General features: G+C 37.4%; 2 protein-coding genes across 2 annotated transcripts; one reads left to right on the forward strand and one right to left on the reverse strand.

Annotated features, from left to right (window-relative positions):
• Positions 1 to 6064: 6064 nt before the first annotated feature.
• Positions 6065 to 14347, forward strand: LOC124300050 (partitioning defective protein 6). Its single transcript, XM_046753675.1, has 5 exons — positions 6065 to 6763; positions 7318 to 7546; positions 9845 to 9972; positions 10082 to 10360; positions 10683 to 14347. The coding sequence occupies exons 1-5, from the start codon at positions 6704 to 6706 to the stop codon at positions 10986 to 10988; spliced, it is 1002 nt and encodes a 333-aa protein (XP_046609631.1). The 5' UTR covers positions 6065 to 6703; the 3' UTR covers positions 10989 to 14347.
• LOC124300049 (pre-mRNA-splicing factor RBM22) lies at positions 13987 to 15925 on the reverse strand. The gene is made up of 3 exons (XM_046753674.1): positions 15736 to 15925; positions 15585 to 15638; positions 13987 to 15376 (listed from the first exon to the last, which is right to left on the reverse strand). The coding sequence occupies exons 1-3, from the start codon at positions 15787 to 15789 to the stop codon at positions 14261 to 14263; spliced, it is 1224 nt and encodes a 407-aa protein (XP_046609630.1). The 5' UTR covers positions 15790 to 15925; the 3' UTR covers positions 13987 to 14260.
• Positions 15926 to 23663: the final 7738 nt, after the last annotated feature.

The raw sequence follows: 23663 nt of genomic DNA on the forward strand, positions 1-23663 counted from the left end.
TTAAGTGGTGGGTTCACCTGAGGTTTGAATGTATTCAATTATTTACTTTATTGTTGAATCGATAAAACTCTAAAGTCTGGCATGACGTAACGTAATCAAATTGCATTTTACATTATATATCATTTTCAATCTTTTAACAGCCAACAAGTATTGATCAACTGCAGGCTTAGCTCGCTTAGAAAAATGCTAATTGGCATACAGGATGTATTTAATCAATTTTACAAAAGGTTAATGTACCGATAGTCTGCCAACATTTACTAAAATAACAAATGCAGTATTAAAATTTTCGGGATACAACCGCGATACCGTATTCTAAGTAGGCAGACTACGATACAAAAACATTTTGCTCCTAGCAGGTAACTAACGAAAATGTAAGTCAGTGACCACGGCGCAAATGATGAAGAATGATGTGTGTTGGAAAAAATGGAGAATCGTTTAGGTCGAATATAGGTAACCGGGTAGGTAGGTGGACGTTTTGGGATCCGTCGCGGGATTTATGCATGAGTGTGTGAATCTCTCTTTTCCGTTGGGTGGCTTCGTTGGGAAACAGGCGAGGGTAGGAAGGTCGCGATGTACCGTGATGTTACTAACTTTGGTAATTCACAGCGTCAGATGATCACAGAAATTTTTTTCCTAAAAGACTCCGTATTCGAGTCGCTCGACCACTTGAAAGCATTTGAGTATTGACGAAATTGAATTTTTCATTTCTTGTCACTCAGCAACCATTTTTCAATCGTTATGCAATTCAATTATTTAGTCATTACCGATCGTTATTCCATGCGATTGATCTCTGTGATCGTCTGAATGGGCAAAACGCATCTCTGGACCATCTATCGCGTTCCGTGGTACGCTAGATGGGGAGAGATGTTGAGCTCGAAGACTTCGCGTCGAAGAGGACCGCCGACCGTCACGCCACACAATAATGCATGCCCTCCAATCTCCCTTCCAATTTCAATTTGATTTGTAATCTGAGAACCACAATCCGCATAGCAATGTATCTGATATCTAAAAGATGCAGATGCGGATTGGGTTTCTACAGAATTTTTGGGACAAGTCCCAGAAAATACAAAGTTTTTGACAGTTTAATCTGTCGCGCCTTATTGCGCGTAGATTATTCACGAGAATTGGACGCAGCTTTATGCGCGTAAATTAATAACGGGAATCGGACACGTTTTTCTGCGCGTTGATTTTGCATACAGTTTATATATAAGAGTTACGCACTCTTGACGTGCTGATTTTTCAGCTCTTCGTTGAATTTTTGACGAATAACAAGGTTTTCAAGTTCCACAGCGCCTTTGCGCGTGGACTTGATGCTTTTCAGTTATTAGAGAAAGCGTGGCATTTGGAAGCCGGTGCTCAACGCGCAGGAACAAAAATCGCGGTAGTTTATACTGATAGTGGAGAATCTTGACGTAAGTATATATGAAATATATCTGAAATGTACTGAAATACGTGCTTAACTGATCGTAATATTTTCCGTTTTAGGGCAACAAATCCAATTTTTTAATAAATGCACTGAGAACTATAGAATGTTCAGTCAAAAAAGATATTCACTGTAATGACTCAAAGCAAAAAGAGATGTCGATTCAAAACATTTAGAATGTTTTTTATTCATCGATACAATTAATAATCGAAGCAACGAATATCAAAGCGAATATCATGTTGGATGCGAAACATTTTTTGTCAGTGTATGAACTTATGTGATTATGCTAACCATACCTTCGTCTGCTTTAGCTAATTAAACCTTTTGTCTGTTTCAGCTAATCAAACTTTTTGTCTGTTTCAGCTAATCAATCTTTTTGTTTGTTTCAGCTTATCAATCTTTTTGTTTGTTTCAGCTTATCAAACCTTTTGTCTGTTTCAATTATATATATATAATATTATATTATATAATATTATGTGATTGTGCTAACCATACCTTCGTCTGTTTCAGCTAATTAAACCTTTTGTCTGTTTCAGCCAATCAAACTTTTTGTCTGTTTCAGCTAATCAATCTTTTTGTTTGTTTCAGCTAATCAATCTTTTTGTTTGTTTCAGCTTATCAAATCTTTTGTCTGTTTCAATTATATGTATATAGTATTATATTATATAATATTATGTGATTGTGCTAACCATACCTTCGTCTGTTTCAGCTAATTAAACCTTTTGTGTGTTTCAGCCAATCAAACTTTTTGTCGGTTTCAGCTAATCAATCTTTTTGTTTGTTTCAGCTTATCAAACCTTTTGTCTGTTTCAATTTGTCTCTTTTTCGTTAATTATATTTCAATCCGTTCCAGCTTTATAACTGAGTTATGTTGACTATACTGTAAAATTAATGCTTTATTTTTGAGGCTTAGGTTTGGTGCAGCATCAGTCATCTTGTTTTGACCGTTACATAGATTTAGCGATGTAGTTTAGAATCATCATGATGACAAAGTATGGTAAAATTTATTCAGCTATAGTTTCTTTTAATGGTTTTACAGTCTTGTATTGCGATCGTTTTAGAGTCAGTTTTTTTCTCGTGTCGCTCATAGGTCATGTTCGGTTTGTATTTCACTGTAGAATTATACAGGTCTGTCATATTTTGGTGGTTGTGCTCATTCTCTACTCCGAATTGTCTCTGTTTCTTCAAAGATTTCTGCATTGTCTTCCGATAGGTAAATGCCAACGTCTTACAGCGATTCGTAATTCCAGTTTTGCGTATTCTCCGGGTTCTCTATTTTAGTGATGATCTCATATCTCATAAAAAAAAACCGTGCGCGAACATCCAAAGCCAATCACCGTTCACCTGTAAGATAAAATCAATCACCCTTCATCCATAATTAAAATAACCATCTTTCATCCGTAATTCGAACAGTCATCTTTCATCGATAATAAATGGTCCGTGGGTTATATGATCTGAAAAATTTAGAAGAAAGAAATTGATTGGGGAAAACAATTTACCATAAATCACATGTGAAAAGAGTCATTTGCAATTTTTCGAAGAACGTAAGATCGATCTTGCAAGTATTCTCCGTGGAGTAGGCCTACTGGGGATACCACGTAAAAAAAAAACGCACCGGGTGCTCTACCGCTTGCGGTGGTGTGGAAACGAGCATATGTGAACTTATTTCACTGTTCAAATACTAATATATTTTAGTTTTCGAAGTGACAATTTTATTCTTGCGTAAATTTAATTCATTGTCAATAAAGTCATGCTTTGATAATGTGTAACGCATGTGGAATCGTAATACCTTCGGATTTCTCTAGTTTCGTCAGAGTAAATTCGACGTAAATGCATGTTTGTTTTTGATAAATTTCGTTTCTTAATTAAAGACAACGAGGTGCATTATAGATACCTTTGGCAATTTAGAGTTTGACAATTTCAACATTGTTCTCCCCTGTTTGACCTTTCGCAGTCGACACAAGTTAATGTTACAATAAAACACTATATTTGCATACCAAATTAGCACGTATCCCGTGATAACCGATGAAAAAAAAAAACGAAGCTCATTCAAAACCGGGTATTAGAAATGACTTTCAAATTTTGTTCGTTTAAGATACGGGTGATCCGTCTAAAATGGGTTCTTTACCCATTGTACAAAATGGAATACAGTAATAAATTAACTACCCTATTCGCTTTTTAATCTATATTGTAGAAAATTAGTTAAAAATTTTTATGACTTTTTATATCCGCTTGGTTTCCAGATTACTTAACTGGAACTACTGTTGAATACTTTTTCAAAAAATCATTACACTCACATACATAAAAAGAAAGGCTACTAATATGAAAACTTGCATTTTATAATATTATTAATTGATTTCAGACTCAATTAAAAATCACAAAAGAAATGTTTTGTCACATTATACATATAAATTTATTACTTTCGACGGAAAGGAAGTGATCTGTCAAGAATGCAAATCACATATCAATTGGAATAAAAAATAAGACTATGTGAGTGGGAAAAATTTTCAACTGATCATTATTGAATTACTGTTACTTACAACATAATTGTGAGTAAAATAGTTTGTACAAAACGTCCTACTAAGTAAGATAATACATAATATGTGTATGGTATACAAATTTTTCTTATACCTCGCAGATACTAGCCGATGAAGCTGTGAAGGCCGAACTTCCAGAGGATACATCCGTAAAACGCAGAAAAAAAAAATTATGCACCCATAATTAAACGTTTCACGCATAAGTTGGCTGCCTCGCCACCAATTCCCAAGACCAGTACAGGCATTTTATGATCTTCCCAAGAAGAGTATCGCTTGGAATTTAACGGACCTATGTATATTTCCCCAAAACGGACAATCAGCCCATCACCGGAACTGATGCTGTTCCAATAACTCATCACCGATAAATATTTCTTGGATGATTACGAAGCAATTACATGAATTTCCAACAAGTTCCTTGTACTTTTGACATACATAATCTAACTCATTAACGTTCTAACAATATCTCCTCTTCACTTCGTGAAATTCTTCTTCTACCTAAGTCTGAAAATTTGTAAATTCTGTTCGCAGAAATCTATAGAAATACTTCGATAGATCAGAATCTTGTCTCAGAAAAGACTAATGGATTGTTCGAAGCAGAACACTCTTGAAGCTTCCGAAAGGTCTTAAAACTTTTCATCCGTATTTTTTTGACAGAGATATCGTAGATAATTGATGAAAATTTCATTATAGAGAATCCGAAAAATCCATCTTTAGGTGAGTCGTTAGTTTCTGATATCTTGTATAATATTATTACACACGATTGTATACTCTGGGTAATATCATTATTAGGGGTTACCGGAAAAGTGCTGAAATTTCGGATAAAATAGTATCAACTTTGTCGGGAATACATATTCTCAAACTCGAAATTCCTAACAATCAACACTGGCACATAAAGTGGATAGATATGAGTAACCATAATCTGGGCCACTTGATAATAAATTTCTGAACAATCTTGTGTTTGGGGGTCAGCGGACAGATTCGCAGTCTAACCAGGTAATATGAGTAGAATTTGAAAAGAACCTTGATCATCTTTAAATTTTTGTTAATCGCTTTTGTGATAATGATAGCCTGATGTCCATCGACGTTTGTTACAGCATGGACTCAAACATCAGTAACAATCGAGTCTTACCCAATTGCCGAAAAATATTTACAAGCGCTATTTTCGTGTACAAAGTTCTGGGTTTTCCGCTGCAAATGAAATGCATTTTTTTAAAACCACAGAAATCTAACATCAGTTGAGAAATTATTTTTATATGTCAGCTGCATCTTCTTTCGCAATGAAGATAGGAGCGTTGATCGAAGATACATACATATATTATTATTATCTTCAGTTAACGGTACGGGTTAAGTATTAAACATATGTACAGAAATTAAATAATAAGGTACATATAGGAACAATTATACATTTCCATTCTTTGGTTAACTTCTTTGACTATTTCTCCCATCCTTTGCATCAAGAAAAGGTTTCTAACTGTGTTAACGGTAAACGAGGTGCATGTTTATATTTAGATAACATTATTTTTGTCGATCCGATGCAGTTAGATTGATATTGCCGAATTTGGCCCAAATGAATTTTCGTAGTTAAAAAGATACGGCGTCCATACGGGGTTATATGAAAATTTCAGTCTATTCCCGTTTGTCATTCTATAGGCATATTATTATTCGACTCTGTATTATCTGGGTACACGTGGTGAAGGATGGTAACATTAGTTCGTGTCGCCTCTACTTACCGACCGCTTACCGGATTGAGTTGCGCGTGTAGGGGAGGACACAGAGGGCGCTGCTTGGCGACGAATTTATGTTGGGCATTTTCAATTACGAAAAGTCCCATAAAGGAAGCAGTTTTTATGTGTCTTCAGTCAACGGACCATACGCTTATATAGATAGACTGTACAACAAATGTATTTAACCATGTTTCTACAACAAATTTCTCCTCTTTCATTTTATATATTTTTTCCGTATTATTTCATTAGCTTAACCTATCTTGTTGTTTTCCGATGCATATGTATTTTCCGCCACCTGTCGTCACTACTCAAGAATCATCGTATTTGCATTTTCAGGTGATGAACTACGCATCTAGATATAGGAGAGTAAGTTGAGTAGTCTCTACCATCGCTACTCGCTAGTAATGATTAGAATGCCTCTGAAAAATACTAAGTGCGTGACTGTTGACGGTTCGACGGTTGTTTGACATCAAGCGTAGTTGAGAGCAAGTTGAGACGTATATACACGGTGTCTTCACATTCCATTCGCTCGCGGGAAATTCTTACGACATTTTGCTCCGTGTGTGAGACGATCTTGAGATATCAAAAATGCCGAAGTGAGGACGGTTATAACTAGAAAAGATTTGACGGAGCTTGTAAATTTGATCCTCGGAGGTGACAATTTTGGAAAGTGCATGGCTGATTGCTGCTGATTTTTCATACTTGGTTCCTACATGGCTCGCACTCATACCAATCTTCCCGTGTTCGAAATCGGAATGCTAGTTTGAATAATAAACACGGAGTAAAACGATGGCGACACCTATGCAGCGGTAGATTCCGTATCGTCGCGCCTCTCCGCTCCAGCTGCCTACATATGTAACCAATCACTCAGTAGCTTGCCTGTTTTCGTACTATGGTTTCGCGTTCTTTACCAACAACTCGCGTCCCTACGTGTTGTACGGGTTATTTTCTGTTTATGGATTTTCGCCCTCGGCGACAGGGGTTTTGCTGAGATTCTTTTTTTCTCTCTCAAATAGACCATGTCAAAGAATAAACTCCACCATCGCGTGGACAACGGCATCGTCGAAGTGAAGAGTAAGGTGAGGCCCCTCTTCTACCCTCAGTCATCAATGATCTTTAACCAATTCCAATGATCCATTTATTAACGCATAGAAATCATATGTATTTCATCTCATTAATCAGATATCTGACTTAGTCACTGTACTCAGATTACTCTTTTTAAATATTTCTTCAAACCATATGAGTCATTCAGTGCATTCTATGTCATAGAAAGGGCTTGTGACTCGTTCCAATTTTATGATTTCATCAAGAATAGTGTGTTTCTATTTTTTTTTCCAATCGTCTGGCTTTACCGAATCTCTTTACAGCTATGTACTTCATTACACAGCTTAAATTTTAATTGCATTGAGAAAAAAAAAATAAAAATAAAAAATAAAACCAGAAAGTAGGAGTATGGTTCCTGATATTATTTCGAAGCACGACCATTGTCTAACATATTTTTAGCTACGTCGATATTGCGATGTTTTCTTTTAAAAAGTACAATGCGTTCTTGTTCTTAGTTGTATTATAATTATGTGTTTGTATCTTGTGATAATGTGTAATGATTTTAAACAATTTTTTCTTTTATGTGCAGTTTGACGCTGAATTCAGAAGATTCTCGCTGAACAGAAATGAAACAATTAGATATGAGGACTTTAAAAATCTTCTGGCAAAGTTACACCAATTGGATGCAGATTTTAGTTTTTTAATCTCATACACGGACCCAAGAGATGGAGATCTACTTCCTATAAACAACGATGATAATTTGGGTAGAGCGCTGCTTACTGCTAAGCCAGTCCTCAGAATCATCATTCAACGCAAAGGTAAATTCGAGTTTTATCTAATCTTTTTGGTTGGTTGGCCATTTCGATACCTCGGTGCAATTCAACAGCATTTTTATCTACCGTTCGCCATCCATTAGTATTTTGAAATGGAGAGTGTATTATTAACTTGCTGCTTTTGTAAGTTTGAGTAATAACAGACGTGTTGCGAGAGAGTTTGATAATTTTGTGTACGATAACTGAATGGGATCTTATCTGGTTATCTTGCATGCAAAAATCAACATTATATATTCCAACCTCTTGGATATTTTTATAAGTTGTTGACCATTATTGCATTCTTGCATCGAGGTAGATTTTATCTACGGTTGTGAGATTTCTTTTAATTTCAATATTTATTCTGTGTGCGAAAGGCAGTAGTTGTGGTACAATGGGACAGAATGGGCCAGCAGGCTTTTGGTGTATGAAAATGCGACGGAGTACAGCTTTGGGGTGCCTTTGGCCAGTGGCTGTTTGATGTGTGTAATTTATATTGGTTGAAAGAATATACGCGGTTTGCCAAAAAGTGATATTTCACTGCGAATTATTCGTAATCAATTGATTTTCACATGGTTCTAAAAATTCATTGAAAGTGATTAAAACTTGCAGAGGACAATATTAAGAGTGACCAATTTTTTACTGCTACTATCTGTGATCTTCTATAAATTGCCATTAAACTAATGTCGGTATAAAATATATCTAGCTTAGCTTTTACCTCGAGATTTCTCTTACTAAATATATAACCACAGAACCTAAACACAGTGCCATATTTTTCTTGTTAGGTTTAGCTTTGCTCAAAAGCTGAATGATCTATATGTTGGTTATTAAAATCATAATTGTTATACATACATATAATGTATTTTGTAACTATAAGCTACATACACTCATCACGGCATACTTTAACAAATTTAACCTACGTTTGATGTTGCAAGCTTACTAGTTAATTAGGGGTACTTTAGATCAAATTTTTTTTTGTTATGCTTACCAATTTCTATCTCAAATGTGTTAATCCTGTGATTGTACAAATTTTTTATAATAAAATTCAATTATGGAAATAACTTTGACACTGTGGTTTATTTTCTGTTACTGTAAACTCTTATTGCTGATATGAAAGAAAACGTAATTTTTTAAATATTTTTTCGTGTACTTCTGAAACTAACAAAAGTTTGGTAGCCCCCAGTGCTGAAACTATAATTTTGGTTTCTTTGTCAATTAATGAAAAGTTAGTGGACGATTACTGCAAGATATTGAATCGACCACTAACATCAATCTTTTTTTTTTTATTTTGGTCATATAATTTAATAAAATATTATTAAATAGATAAGCTTCCCAATCTCTAGCAGTATTTTCATTCTCGTAAAATTCTTTTATTTCTTATAATATCTTTCTGTATACGTTATTGGAACTATATTCAATCATTGAATCAGAATGAATCTGAGTCGAAAGGGGGCGTTCATTTTACAATCAATTTCTACGCATGATTTTTCACTCACATACTTATTATGTGATAAGCCTTGATCTACACATTAGTAAGTCCTATGGAATGCTTCTTTGTGAATAGCAGATGCCCTACATATCTTCATACATTATGTGCGTTTGGTTTGAAAATATGATCTACTGATTTCAAATGAGCATTCCAAGCATACCTTTCTGTTGCCTTTTGTGGAAGGCGATAGCCATAATGTCTGAGTCGAACGTGATTTGCATGTAAAATTATTCAAGACAATTGTCGCTATATATAAAAGGCAACTGGAATTTCTAATGGCAATGTCAGCTTATTTATAAAAGCTATTTACTTTAATGATAAATTCTTACAATTTTCATGATTAAATAAACAGGTAATATTTTCACAATCTAACCACAAGGGCTTACATAAATTTTTGATTAAAGCAATATCTTATCATTTTAATAGTACACACTATAAATACCTAGTCCTGTTTCCTATTTTCAAATATATAAGATGATACATCTCATTTGAATATGATGACCAAAACTACCCTAGTAGCGTTGCCTTCAGTTGCAAAAATTTGAAAAGACTGTGGGAAGTCTTTCTACAGAGTCAATTCAGAATCTTCCCTGACAGCGGCATCTTGCTACCTGACATCAGACTTCTGCAAGATTTCGAATAATGCAGATTCTAACGTCAGACCCGCAGTCAAATGTGAAAGTAGACGCATAGAGTCTGCAGTTGCAGCTGGTAGGCAAGCTTACCTCAGAATGCTACTAGGGTAGTATGATATTCAAATTGAATTACATAATATTAATTATTGGTAATAATTTTTATTCTATTAATTATGTTTGCAGGGGACAGTTTGGAAGAAATGAATGGGTATGGAACCATGAAACCACGGAATTTAATATCAAGTATTTTAGGTGGAACACCTGGGAAACCAAAATCATTGGCAATATCGAATCCCCATGATTTCAGACAGGTTTGTTCATCGAATAACGATACATGTAACTTTTGCAATTGTCGGTTAACCATGATTAACATGGAAAATAATTAATAATCAGTACAAACTTATACCAACATCTTCATAGGTTTCCGCTATCATCGATGTGGATATTTTGCCAGAGACGTGCAGACGTGTTCGGCTTTTGAAGCACGGTTCAGATAAGCCTCTCGGTTTTTACATCAGAGATGGGAGTAGTGTGAGAGTATTACCCCCTTCCGCTGGTGGAGGAATTGAGAAAGTACCAGGAATATTTATCAGTAGATTGGTTCCTGGTGGCCTTGCTGAAAGTACAGGCCTTCTTGCAGTGAATGACGAAGTGCTGGAAGTAAACGGAATAGAAGTAGCTGGAAAAACTCTAGATCAGGTAGACCGACGCTTTCTTAGTTTTTGGACATGACTCTAACTGAAAATAATTGAAAAGTAATTTCTTGTTTCAATTTATATTCATTGTGTTGATCATGTTTACCGCTAATAAGAAAAATAAATATTTTTTCTTCTATTATATTCAATTGTTTTCAATAATAGTTATCATAACATGAAAATCATGAAGCGTACAAGATTGGAAATACACATTTTTGTAGTTCGTAAACTTCTCTTCTACATTCCAATACATATACTTGATGAAGCAATTTACATAAGATCAAAAATATAAAGAAATTTTGACTGAAAACTCACTTTGGGTATAGGTAACTGATATGATGGTGGCAAATTCATCGAATCTGATAATAACGGTGAAACCAGCCAATCAGCGAGGTGCCTTGGCTGCCCCAAGACGTGGTTCATTTTCTCGTAACAGTCAACTTTCGTCGGGCAGTCACCAATCAACACAGAGCGCAGCAACAGGCAGTGACGAAGATGCTGATGAAATTGTAGATTTAACTGGAGTAACACTACATGATGATGCATCAACTTCGCATCATCAACACCCACATCACCACCACCACCATCATCACAACCACTTCAATCATGACCAAGGTGTATTGCATCTTTAGGTTGAGAAGTGTACGGTATATATAGCATCGATAAGCAAATTAGATAAATTAAAGGATCGGCTAAATAGAGGAAGCAAAAAGAAAATCAGTGATGGTAAATTATAGGTAGAATGACAAAAATTTGCGAGAAAACTGTTTGCTACATTTCTATTCGAACAATCAGAGAAGGCATCTAGATTTTCTTCTCCTTTATTGAATGTATATAGTACAGACGGATTCTACTTCATGAATCTGTTGGTAAATTCGATATGAACAAGGAAAGAATGGTTACATTTCTTTTTCTAGAATGAGGGAAGGAGCAACAATGTATGCAACATTCCACGCACTGAATTCACAGTTACCTGTGATTGTTAGTCCCGAAATAATACATTTGGATACTTGCGCACGTTGATAAATATGACTGAAATATACAGGTCGAAAAGTCTTATTCCTTATAAAGTAAAAACTTGTTACCCCGGTTTTTTTTCGCAAGTTCCACAAAATCAGTGCAAATTGTCGACTTACATCATGAATTAAGATTGATAGTAAAGAGTAGTTTGGTAAATAGATTCACGTTTGGCACAAGATTTTTTCACTCGATATTTATTATCGTTCGTATCAGGCGATTAGGCGGCCTTTTTCGAAACCTATTGTACATATAACGAAGGTGCGAATATATGTTTTGATTTTTAAAGGAATAATATTAGAATTTTGTAAGATATGAAACATTGAATAATTTCAAATTATTCATATTCGTTATAGGAAATATTTGAAATAGAGTATTAGATTGAGGGGGAAATGAATACAGCACATATCTGGTATTCCGGATGTAGTACTTACAAAAATTTGTCTGATGGAACACAGTATGAAACAAAGTCCGTGGCTATATACGGCTAAGTTCAGTATTTCATGGGATACCTAATTCCCTAATTAAACTTGACAAAAGATACAAAAATATATAAATTAGAATTACTTGTGCAGAATCACCTATTATATTTGAATTATGAGTTTTATACACAATTCTGATTTAATGGGCAGCTCGAAAAGCGAATGATAATTTTATTTTTAAAAATACAAGCGACCATGAAATACTATAGAATAGTATTTTTATATAGATAATTATTCATAGATATTAAAGCAATTTCCCTATTTAAATGGTAAAGAAAAAAAAATTAATATTACGAATAGTATGCTATAATACAAGTATTAACGAATGGCAGCATTTCAACGTAAGCGTTGGACACATATTGAAAAGTACTTAATTGTTTAAACTTGAAGTGTACTTAAATACATTCTATACACCATGTAGAATTTAGGTGAACCTAGAGCAATTTAATTGAGTATGAAAAGTAAAAAATCGCAGTAATTTACGACTTTTACAATACCTACGTGCCTAATAAAATAACTGTTGAAGATTTAGTAGTATAAACATGAAAGTTTAACAACTAAATAAATTGTTATATTTTTTGTGAGAGTTTTCCAGAACAGCAGTTTGCAATAGGATTTTTATTTGACATACTGTTACAATAAAACATAATATTCATCTCATACTTAGATAATTATTAATTGATCTTAATATTATGGAAATGTATATAATCCAAAGGAAGTATTTCTTTTACTGAAACATACAATATAAGAGGCCTTAATCAACAATAAGAATTGTAAATAAAATTAACTATAATTCATGATTTCATTAATTGTAGAAGAATTTTTATTCTTTTATTGTAATTCGACTTCTCGTTAAAAATATGAGTCGTGTTCTTCTTGTATGTAAACCATTCCAAATATTACTATTTCTCTGATAATCTTTTACAATAATACATTTCAGCACGCCTATTCGTGTAACCTTGGTTTTTAAACTACGTATGTCGAGTGTTGAAGTTTTTGAAGTTTAAGCCCATTTTTTATAATCGTTACTTGTTGTCTGATTTAACGATAGTACATTGAATATTGATAATATGTTTAAGAGATCAAATATCGACAACTAATCCGTATGCTTTCACGCGTTGTACTCCAGTTTATTAACTGCCTTTTTCGATCAGTAATAATTTTTCAACATAGGTAGTAAGTTCTTCTAACATTCCCAAATATGCCGAACATTCCACGTCGTGAAATTTTGTTAAACTCTCGAGAATATGATAATATTAGATGATGGGAAGGTACATACATTATACAAGATGCAGTTGAGCTAGAGTAGTTTGTTGAAATTCCTTGTACTAACATCTTTAGTTTTCTACCATTGAGTAGCATTACTTTAATATCTTATTTTCGTGCATTCCACAAAACTTACTTCAAATTGCGTAATGCTTGGACTAAAAAAAATTTACAATAAAAAATGAAACACAATATGTTTATCGATGAATTTCAATCAGATTAGTAATGTGTAAATAAAACTATATAATAGATGTATTATTATACATATAAAACATAAGATATATATAGAGAGAGAAAATATGATATTGATATCTACAGCAAGAAATTGTTTGACTTGCCTTTCAAACAGTACAAGAGTTACATGATCCTGTCCAGAAATGATATCCAGATTTGGCATGTAATGTTCAATACATATAAATGATGTTTTTTAAAGGGTGCGTACTTTTTCACATGCATAGTGCCTTCCACGAATTTATCTTTATATCTACAAATTTTTGACTCGCGCTTCTTTCATCGATCTTCATACGACGCCAAAATTATTTATTCACCTAAATATATTTTATCATGGTTTAATATGCAAACAATTTTTAAATCTTGGTCAATTATGTGTAATGATGTAGATCTTTTTAATGGCAGCTTACAGAATAAAGTATTTTATTGTATAATAGGCTTGCTCATCTTATTTCAGGCCTTTGAATTTCTTTCATATTGTGCTAGGCGAATTCAGTGGAAAATGTTCTGAAATTTCACGTGATTATTTCATATATTTTTACGTTCATACTCTATTGCAGCAAATTGCTGGCAGTGGTTAAAACTATCTTGTCAGACTGAATAGTGAAGTGGTACATAAATAATACAGATAATGTCATTTACTTTTGCTCTAGTTTTTATTATTTGTAATCTAATACAGAGAAGTTTAATATTGTAAAAGTTTATGTATGGTGTGAAACCTGACCTATTATTTCCACAGTGTGAATAATGAAGATGGGTATATAAATTTTCCAATTATCAAGTGTTTCCTCAATTTTTATCGAACTCCCTTCGTTTTTCATAATAAAGACAAAGCATGAAGCTATTTTTGCAATAGAGGTAATTATATAAGTCTTATATTTACAGTGATATTAGAACTGATGCCAATATTAATCTTCTTCTGGCCACGGTTTGCCAATGCCCTGCGTTGCTCCCATCCTTGAAGGGTCTTGACTTGGATAATGAATTGGTGTAGTTCCTGGAGGAAAGATAGGTGCAGCAGCAGCCATTGGAGGAGTAAACATAAATTGTGGAGCTACTGGAGGTGGAGGTATCATCATGATTCCTGGCGTGGCTTGCAAATTAAAGAAATTGTTGCCCATATTCTCAGGTGGCGGGGGTAGTGCTCCAGGAAGCCCGGGAACAGGCTCTAACATTTCCTTGATTGTTTCTGCGGCCGAAATAGCCTGTCTGCCTTGTGACCTGCCCCACTTTATGGTCAAACGTCTTCCTCCCAGTATTAGTTTGTTGAATGTTCGTTCAGCGGCAGCTTCCGCCGCACTTCGCTGTGTGTATTGAATAAAGGCACACTGTTGCCGCGGCACCATTGTAATTGATCGAATTTCACCATATTGATAGAAATGGTCACGCAATTGTTTTTCCGTTAAAACATCTCCCAAATTTCCAATATACAAAGTTGTTATTGATTTGTCCTCTGGTGGTTCCAATTTTGGCATTGCTGCAGCTCTGCGCATCAATTTGTCAGCAACGGGATCGTTTACCCCATAATAACGATCCTTGATATTTTGATCTGCTAATGGATCATCGGGATCTGTGGGCTTTTCGTGACGATAAGGGCACTCTTCCCCTCTCTTACACTCTCCTTTCACCCAAAAAGAGCAAATGTGAGGTCTGTTTCTTTTATAATATGGACTTGTCCTTGCTAGCTTCATCAGCAAGTCGCTGGCGGCAGCTGATTTACCAACAGCACCTGCTGGAGTTGTTGCATCCAGTTTGCCTATTTCATTGTCAATGTTCTGAACATAGTATTCCTTATTCACATCAGATCTTGGCAAATCGTCTTTAATTTTTAACGCTGCATCTCGTACTTGGATTGGCAGGCCATATTCCAAGTCTAAGAGGCATGTCTGACATACGTTTTTCAGACGACTACATGTTTGACAAACTTCAGTCTTTTTGAAACGCATTCTTGCACCTGGACACCATCTGAATACTGTGAATGGACGCATGCATATTTTACATTCTTTGCCATAGCGTTCCTTTGTCTGCAAAAAATACACAAAATAGTGAACAAGATGTCATATGTAAAGAATATCTCATGTTGACTATTAAATACTTGAACAGGTTTAGGTTAAAGTGACTGACACAGGTAAAAATCTCTTGCACAGTTGTGATTACAATTTTAGCTGATTTAAGGTGCTGATGGGATGGTGTAATGCAACAAAGATTTGATGTATTAAATAATTTACTTACCATACGAATATACGGATTATCGCCCAAACATGTCTGACACAAGATCGGAAATTCCTGTGAATGAAAGAATTGGATTAATTTGGCTATTTGCAACAGAGACGAAGCATTGACGAAAAAATCACTTGACAATATAAAATAGTATCAAACTTACAGCATCTTCCCAATTTTGTCTATTATAAGTATTTGTGGTTTTGGAAGTGGCCATTACAAGATCCGAGCCGTTAAAGAACTCTACGAAATGGAACAATTTGGAAGTGGATTAGCGACACTAGCGCAGCTGTTGGGGTTTTCGCTAAATAACCGCATTCACATACTTCCTCTGTCCATAGGCATAACTTCAGTGGGTGTAACAACCATGGAGATTAGAGTAAAGGAGTGGACACAGCATAGGAGAATGTAGTAGCGGCGTCCTGAAAAACCCGTCCTTCAATTAGTTCTCCGCTCTGCCACTAGCATCGCATGGGTCGAAAAGATCGTAAATATAGTAATAAAATTACTGACCGATCCGTGCTTGCGCAGTAGAATGAAAAGTGAGGCACCTAAATGATAGTATATTGGAGGTTAAGGAGACTATTTTTGTTTTATCAGTGCTTGTGTAAAGTATTTTGTGCCGTGCTTTTCGTGTAAGAACAGTTTTGATTTGTGTCACAATCTCTATCAACAATTCAATTTCGAGTTTTCATCGTACGCTTCGACGTTTTCTTCTCTGAGCAAAGTAATTTCATTCACTAGTGTTTCAGCTTATTTTTATTCAACGAAATTTGATACACCCATTTCAATAAACATAATAAATTAATGAACATTGCACATTAATAACAAAAAGTTTTACACATGTAAACATAAACACTGCACGAATTTTGCCACATTGAGGTTAGGAAATAAGTAGTAACAGTGTGTCTGTACTAAATAAATATATATATATGACTACGATCCTTTTGATCGCAGCGCCGCCGTTTTAGGCCAGGATTTCGTGTACATTTCTGAAGCACGCAGTGTTCATTCCTCTACTCTAGTCTCCATGGTAACACCCCAGTAACAGCCATAAGCAGCCCAGGAGCATATATTACTGGAGATAGCTTCGCATGTACAGAAAGTGTAACGAAGGTGTGAGAGAGAGGATATACTCGTTACAGCCTGTCTCTCCCATTTCTAATGTGGATAAAAAGACATAAAGTTTATAAATCTTAATAGAGATAATCAATAGCAATATTAAAATAAGGCATAGCAATGGGCAGGCTCTGAATTTTCCATAAGGCACTGTAAGGTGACCCATATTGTATACGTGCCAATAGCGTATAGCTGGCAACCAATTCACTAGAATAATCCTCGAAAGTCTCGCAAGGCCGATAATTCCGACGAGGAAATACTGATCGCAAAAGGGAAATTTTCCAAATACGCATGCACACACGAACAAACCCTAGAACACTGACCATTCAATATTTAACACTACATTTAACACAATATTTATATAAAACAACTTGAATCTCATGACGCAATCGAATCATGTTATGTTCTGTTGTGCTCGATGATAAACATAAAAAAAAAGATATTTCTAGGTATAAAATACTTAATCATAACCTAAAGCTTGTATACCTTTAAACATATAAAATATACATTACTTTTCATTGTACTACAGCAATACTTACCACGCTTAATTATATAAGCACATGTGTAGTGTTTTATAGCCAAATATGAGTTTCAGTCTACGTTCACAGCCCACGTCATATTTTTATTATCCTAATTCGGACTAACCAATTCCCCCGAGTTCCATTTTTCATCATTCCAGAAGAATGGAGAGCCAAGTTGTGACTATGAAACAAGGACGCCTCTGAGATTCAAGGAAGCCTTCATCAAGGCGTCCTTTATCCTTGAGATAAGGATGGACTATGAATACGGGTGTTAGATATGTCGATCAGCTCGATGATCCCCGTGAGAAGACGCGTAACCGCGTTCACCGCCAACCGCCTCCGCCAACCACCTCCTCCGACCTCCTCGTACCTTCGTCCTCCCCCCCGCCCCTCGTCGTCGTCGTCGACCTACCTCTTCCCACCAGCTCCTACCACCTCCTACCATTTCCGAACACCTCCGACCACCCCTTAACACCTTCGAGCAGTTCCAACAACCTCCTACCACCTCCTACCAATTCCGAATACCTCCTACCACCTCCTACCATCTACGATCACCTTGTAGCACCCACTACCACCTCCTACCAGCGTCTACCACCTCCTACCATTTCCGAACACCTCCAATCACCTCCTACCACCTTCGACCGCCTTCGTCTTCCTCGGCCACCTCGTTCCCCTTCTGCTCCATCGCCCCACCACGCGACCGACGCGTCGTCCGCGTCTTCCTCGACCTCCTCCGATCACCGCCAACCACAGCCAAACACCTCCTATGTTGACTGATGAATATAATGGCAGTTACCCTAATGGGCTTTAGTGTGACAACCGAAAATCGTCGTGCGCTTGCTTTCCGTAAGATGTTCCAACGGTAGAGCTGAGATCTTGCTGCATATCATCAGAGAGTTACTGATTTCGACATGATGCTGGCTGCATTCACCTTCCGAGTAACACGATCATCGCAATGGTGAGCCCAAGCCAGTACGCAGCCTGCGTGTGCTTACCGAAAATTACCATAGACGATTATCATGAATAATAATAGATCAGATGTAATAATGATGCAGAGACCGGAAAGTATATATGTATATGCGGTCCATGTAAAATTTTATTTACGATTAATAAGTGATGCATACTATGAATTTTATAATTGTCCAGGAGACAAACTAGATTATCTACAATAATACAGCTATAATACGAGAATGGAAGAATTATTCATTTCGAAATGGGATTCTATTCGACACGCGCTCCATGTATTCCATAACGTTCATGTTCATAATTATTCCAACAACTTTTCACTTGCTCTCTCGATCTTGAATTTTCATAGGCATAGAATCGAAACGTTGTTTTAGCTGGTCGCAAGTGAAGTATCTGCGTTGGGTGGAGGAGCGGAATTGTTTTTCGAAAAGTATTCGGATGGAAAAAAATTCAGAGTAACTGCAATACATAACGGATGCGCTAATTCTGAACGAGATGAAATGGATGCTGCGTATATGAGACAGTATTTAACGCTGCGTAGTGATTTAAAGACCTAGAAAGGTGATAGGGAGAGAAAGAACGAGGCTTCTTAACACTTAAAGTGTATTTTAACACACATTTGAAAGATACGAGCGAAATTTTTCATCATCCAACTGTCGCAGAACGGCAGCGTTATTAGCCGACCCGTTCACTGAAGAATACATCTTCAATCAACGGCTGACCATCGAAGGGCATGGCCGCTTGAGTCTGGAATCGGCAGGAGAGATAAAGTGCGTATTTCTTGTATGAAACGTGAAAACTAAAATCATTATACATCATATCATATCATCATACATCATACATCATACATCATACATCGTACATCATACATCATACATCATACATCGTACATCATACATCGTACATCATACACCATCATACATAGTATTAAAGGTCGAAACAAAAGTTTGGATGTCGGATGTTCAGAAAGTGACGTCACCAATTCAAAATCAGCTAGCCGAATTCCTCAGTCGGGAAACAACCGCGCAGTAGAGCGGACGTATGAGAGTCGCGCTCCGCAAATTTCGAGTACCGGGTTCTCAACCTCCCGGATCCCGCGCTTCGGGTCCGCTACGTATTTCGAGTACCGGGTCTCAACCTCCCAGATCTCGCGCTTCGGGTCCGCTACGCGGTGAAACTCGACTTCCAGGATAAGCGCTCCGTAGTTCCTGGTTCATGTTTACAATAAATTATTTCAATTCGTTTTTCGCGCAACCCCAAATTCGGTAGCTGTCAGTCCGCTGATAAAATTTCTCGACTTCCAGGATAAGCGCTCCGTGGTTCCCGGTTCATGTTTACAATAAATAATTTCAATTCGTTTTTCGCGCAACCCCAAATTCCGTAGCTGTCAGTCCGCTAATAAAATTTCTCGACTTCCAGGATAAGCGCTCCGTGGTTCCCGGTTCATGTTTACAATAAATAATTTCAATTCGTTTTTCGCGCAACCCCAAATTCCGTAGCTGTCAGTCCGCTAATAAAATTTCTCGACTTCCAGGATAAGCGCTCCGTGGTTCCCGGTTCATGTTTACAATAAATAATTTCAATTCGTTTTTCGCGCAACCCCAAATTCCGTAGCTGTCAGTCCGCTAATAAAATTTCTCGACTTCCAGGATAAGCGCTCCGTGGTTCCCGGTTCATGTTTACAATAAATAATTTCAATTCGTTTTCCGCGCAACCCCAAATTCCGTAGCTGTCAGTCCGCTAATAAAATTTCTCGACTTCCAGGATAAGCGCTCCGTGGTTCCCGGTTCATGTTTACAATAAATAATTTCAATTCGTTTTTCGCGCAACCCCAAATTCCGTAGCTGTCGGTCCGCTAATAAAATTTCTCGACTTCCAGGATAAACGCTCCGTGGTTCGTGGTTCATGTTTACAATAAATTATTTCAATTCGTTTTTCGCGCAAGCCCATATTCAGTGGCTGTCGGTCCGCTAATAAAATTTCTCGACTTCCAGGATAAACGCTCCGTGGTTCCTGGTTCATGTTTACAATAAATAATTTCAATTCGTTTTTCGCGCAACCCCAAATTCCGTAGCTGTCAGTCCGCTAATAAAATTTCTCGACTTCCAGGATAAGCGCTCCGTGGTTCCCGGTTCATGTTTACAATAAATAATTTCAATTCGTTTTTCGCGCAACCCCAAATTCGGTAGCTGTCAGTCCGCTGATAAAATTTCTCGACTTCCAGGATAAGCGCTCCGTGGTTCCCGGTTCATGTTTACAATAAATAATTTCAATTCGTTTTTCGCGCAACCCCAAATTCCGTAGCTGTCAGTCCGCTAATAAAATTTCTCGACTTCCAGGATAAGCGCTCCGTGGTTCCCGGTTCATGTTTACAATAAATAATTTCAATTCGTTTTTCGCGCAACCCCAAATTCCGTAGCTGTCAGTCCGCTAATAAAATTTCTCGACTTCCAGGATAAGCGCTCCGTGGTTCCCGGTTCATGTTTACAATAAATAATTTCAATTCGTTTTTCGCGCAACCCCAAATTCCGTAGCTGTCAGTCCGCTAATAAAATTTCTCGACTTCCAGGATAAGCGCTCCGTGGTTCCCGGTTCATGTTTACAATAAATAATTTCAATTCGTTTTTCGCGCAACCCCAAATTCGGTAGCTGTCAGTCCGCTAATAAAATTTCTCGACTTCCAGGATAAGCGCTCCGTGGTTCCCGGTTCATGTTTACAATAAATAATTTCAATTCGTTTTTCGCGCAACCCCAAATTCGGTAGCTGTCAGTCCGCTAATAAAATTTCTCGACTTCCATCAACCATTATCGATGGTTGTTCGAGGTGGTTGAAGGTGGTCGGAGGTGGACGAGGAGGAGGACGAGGAGGACGAGGATTTGTGCTGGGTGAGTAAAACACTTTTATAATATTTGATGGCAATTGTACTTATATTTCATCTGAAATATTACAAACTTGTCACGCTTACAATAAATTATTTCAATTCATTTTTCGTGCAAGCACATATTCAGTAGCTATGAATAATCTTATACAATTTATTATATTATTAATTAATCAATTAATATTCTTATAATATTTAATGGCAATTGTAATTATATTTCATCTGAAATATCACAAACTTGTCACGTTTACAATGAATTATTTCAATTCATTTTTCCTGCAAGCACATATTCAGTAGCTATGAATAATCTTGTACAATTTATTACATTATTAATTAATTGAATAATCACATTAATCCTTACACAATATTTTTGATGTATTCCTATACTAAAAATATTCATTACTATTCCAGGTATTACCCGAGGTGGTCGGAGGTGGACGAGGAGGAGGACGAGCTGGACGAGGAGGAGGACCAGGTGGACGAGGAGGAGGACGAGGTGAACGAGGAGGAGGCGGGGTGGGTTGTGGGAGAGGACCTCTCCTCTCCTCAGAGGAGGGGTGGGGGAGGGGCAGGGAAGGGGGAGAGGTGGGCGGGGAGGGGGAAGGGAAGGGAAGGGGTTGGGAGGGGAGGGGAGGGGTGGGGAGGCGAGGGTGGGGGGGGAGGGGAGGGATGGGTGGTGGGGAGGGAGCGAGGGAGGGAGGGCGGGAGGGAGGGAGGGAGGGAGAGAGTGGAGGACGGATGTCAATGCGAGCCCGTTAGAGTTAATAGCAGTAAACCCCCCCCCCCCCCCCCCCCGGCCCGCCCGCCCGCCAACCCTCCCTCCCTCCCGCCCTCCCTCCCTCCCCACTCCCCGCCGCCCACCCCTCCCCACCCCACCCCTCCCCACCCCTTCCCTTCCCTTCCCTTCCCTTCCCTTCCCTTCCCTTCCCTTCCCCCTCCCCGCCCACCTCTCCGCCTTCCCTGCCCCTCCCCCTCCCCTCCTCTGAGGAGAGGAGCGGTCCTCTCCCACGACCCACCCCGCCTCCTCCTCGTCCACCTCGTCCTCCTCCTCGTCCACCTGGTCCTCCTCCTCGTCCAGCTCGTCCTCCTCCTCGTCCACCTCCGACCACCTCGGGTAATACCTGGAATAGTAATGAATATTTTTAGTATAGGAATACATCAAAAATATTGTGTAAGGATTAATGTGATTATTCAATTAATTAATAATGTAATAAATTGTACAAGATTATTCATAGCTACTGAATATGTGCTTGCACGAAAAATGAATTGAAATAATTTATTGTAAACGTGACAAGTTTGTGATATTTCAGATGAAATATAATTACAATTGCCATTAAATATTATAAGAATATTAATTGATTAATTAATAATATAATAAATTGTATAAGATTATTCATAGCTACTGAATATGTGCTTGCACGAAAAATGAATTGAAATAATTTATTGTAAACGTGACAAGTTTGTAATATTTCAGATGAAATATAAGTACAATTGCCATCAAATATTATAAAAGTGTTTTACTCACCCAGCACAAATCCTCGTCCTCCTCGTCCTCCTCCTCGTCCACCTCCGACCACCTTCAACCACCTCGAACAACCATCGATAATGGTTGATGGAAGTCGAGAAATTTTATTAGCGGACTGACAGCTACCGAATTTGGGGTCGCGCGAAAAACGAATTGAAATTATTTATTGTAAACATGAACCGGGAACCACGGAGCGCTTATCCTGGAAGTCGAGAAATTTTATTAGCGGACTGACAGCTACTGAATTTGGGGTTGCGCGAAAAACGAATTGAAATAATTTATTGTAAACATGAACGAGGAGCCACGGAGCGTTTATCCTGGAAGTCGAGAAATTTTATTAGCGGACTGACAGCTACCGAATTTGGGGTTGCGCGAAAAACGAATTGAAATTATTTATTGTAAACATGAACGAGGAGCCACGGAGCGTTTATCCTGGAAGTCGAGAAATTTTATTAGCGGACTGACAGCTACCGAATTTGGGGTTGCGCGAAAAACGAATTGAAATAATTTATTGTAAACATGAACCGGGAACCACGGAGCGTTTATCCTGGAAGTCGAGAAATTTTATTAGCGGACTGACAGCTACCGAATTTGGGGTTGCGCGAAAAACGAATTGAAATAATTTATTGTAAACAAGAACCGGGAACCACGGAGCGTTTATCCTGGAAGTCGAGAAATTTTATTAGCGGACTGGCAGCTACCGAATTTGGGGTTGCGCGAAAAACGAATTGAAATTATTTATTGTAAACATGAACGAGGAGCCACGGAGCGTTTATCCTGGAAGTCGAGAAATTTTATTAGCGGACTGACAGCTACCGAATTTGGGGTTGCGCGAAAAACGAATTGAAATAATTTATTGTAAACATGAACCGGGAACCACGGAGCGTTTATCCTGGAAGTCGAGAAATTTTATTAGCGGACTGACAGCTACCGAATTTGGGGTTGCGCGAAAAACGAATTGAAATAATTTATTGTAAACAAGAACCGGGAACCACGGAGCGCTTATCCTGGAAGTCGAGAAATTTTATTAGCGGACTGACAGCTACTGAATTTGAGGTTGCGCGAAAAACGAATTGAAATA

The sequence above is a fragment of the Neodiprion virginianus genome, chromosome 3 (assembly GCF_021901495.1).
Source record: "Neodiprion virginianus isolate iyNeoVirg1 chromosome 3, iyNeoVirg1.1, whole genome shotgun sequence".
Lineage (NCBI taxonomy): Eukaryota > Metazoa > Arthropoda > Insecta > Hymenoptera > Diprionidae > Neodiprion > Neodiprion virginianus.